At 36.1% G+C, this 883-nt stretch overlaps 1 protein-coding gene across 1 annotated transcript in view; it reads left to right on the top strand.

Annotated features, from left to right (window-relative positions):
- Nucleotides 1-132: 132 nt before the first annotated feature.
- Nucleotides 133-883, top strand: part of LOC106109945 (Down syndrome cell adhesion molecule-like protein Dscam2) — a 6,490-nt gene continuing 5,739 nt past the window's right edge. The window contains exons 1-2 of the mRNA XM_013291603.1: nt 133-172; nt 466-615. Of these exons, the coding sequence (XP_013147057.1) occupies nt 133-172; nt 466-615 (190 nt within the window). The remainder of the gene's footprint in view (nt 173-465; nt 616-883) is intronic.

The following is an 883-nucleotide window of genomic DNA, read 5'->3' as shown; positions in this document are numbered from 1 at the left end:
ACTGTCCTCTTCATCCATGCCAAATTTCATCGAAATTCGTTCAGCAGTTTAGACTACAAACTCTAACAAACATCCATCCATCTTAACTTTCGCATTTATAATATTAGTATGAAGTATGACTTGCTTTCGCCAATGTCTTTGCCCGTGTGGAGTTTTAAAGTTCAAATCTTACGTTCGCCCCTTTTTTCAATGAATCGCCTAAAGTATTAACTTAGTAGTAATCTAAGTAATAACAGAAATCTACTGAAGCTAGATTCCAAATTTCTAAACCTAATAGTTTGTGCGCTGATTTTTCGGTTACCCTTATTGTTTGTGTTCGCATCTTCTAAACTAGTTTACTATTAGTATTTACTTTCGATATTACAAACAGACACTCCAATTTTATTATGTGTATATTTATCTGTATATATTCATTGATGTTAATTATTTTAATAGACCACTTATTCTTTACCTTAACACTTCCAGCACCTTCATCTCCGCCTATCAACATAGTTGTAGAACAAACGGAGTCTCCCGGAGAACTGTTTGTATCGTGGCTGCCTCCACCAAAGGAGTCTCACAACGGCATCATAACTGGATACCACGTGAAGGCAGTACCACAAAATGTACCTACAAGTAAGTAAATATTTGTAAAAGCTATGAGAATTATAGAATTAATAAAAAAAGTTACCATAAAATAAATTTATCTTGAAAACTATACATAGTTTTGTAAGACAAGATAAAACCTTAATATTATAAAGCTCACTTTACGTCCCCACCGAGGGGCTCGGAGCCTACCCTAAGTTAGGATGGCTAGGCCATAGTCAACCACGCTGGCCCACTTCGGGTTGGTTGACTTCACACATATCTTTGAATTTCTTCGCCGATATGTGCAGGTTGCATC

Source organism: Papilio polytes, unplaced genomic scaffold (assembly GCF_000836215.1).
Source record: "Papilio polytes unplaced genomic scaffold, Ppol_1.0 DF820956.1, whole genome shotgun sequence".
Lineage (NCBI taxonomy): Eukaryota > Metazoa > Arthropoda > Insecta > Lepidoptera > Papilionidae > Papilio > Papilio polytes.
This window is presented reverse-complemented; position numbering and strand designations above follow the sequence as displayed.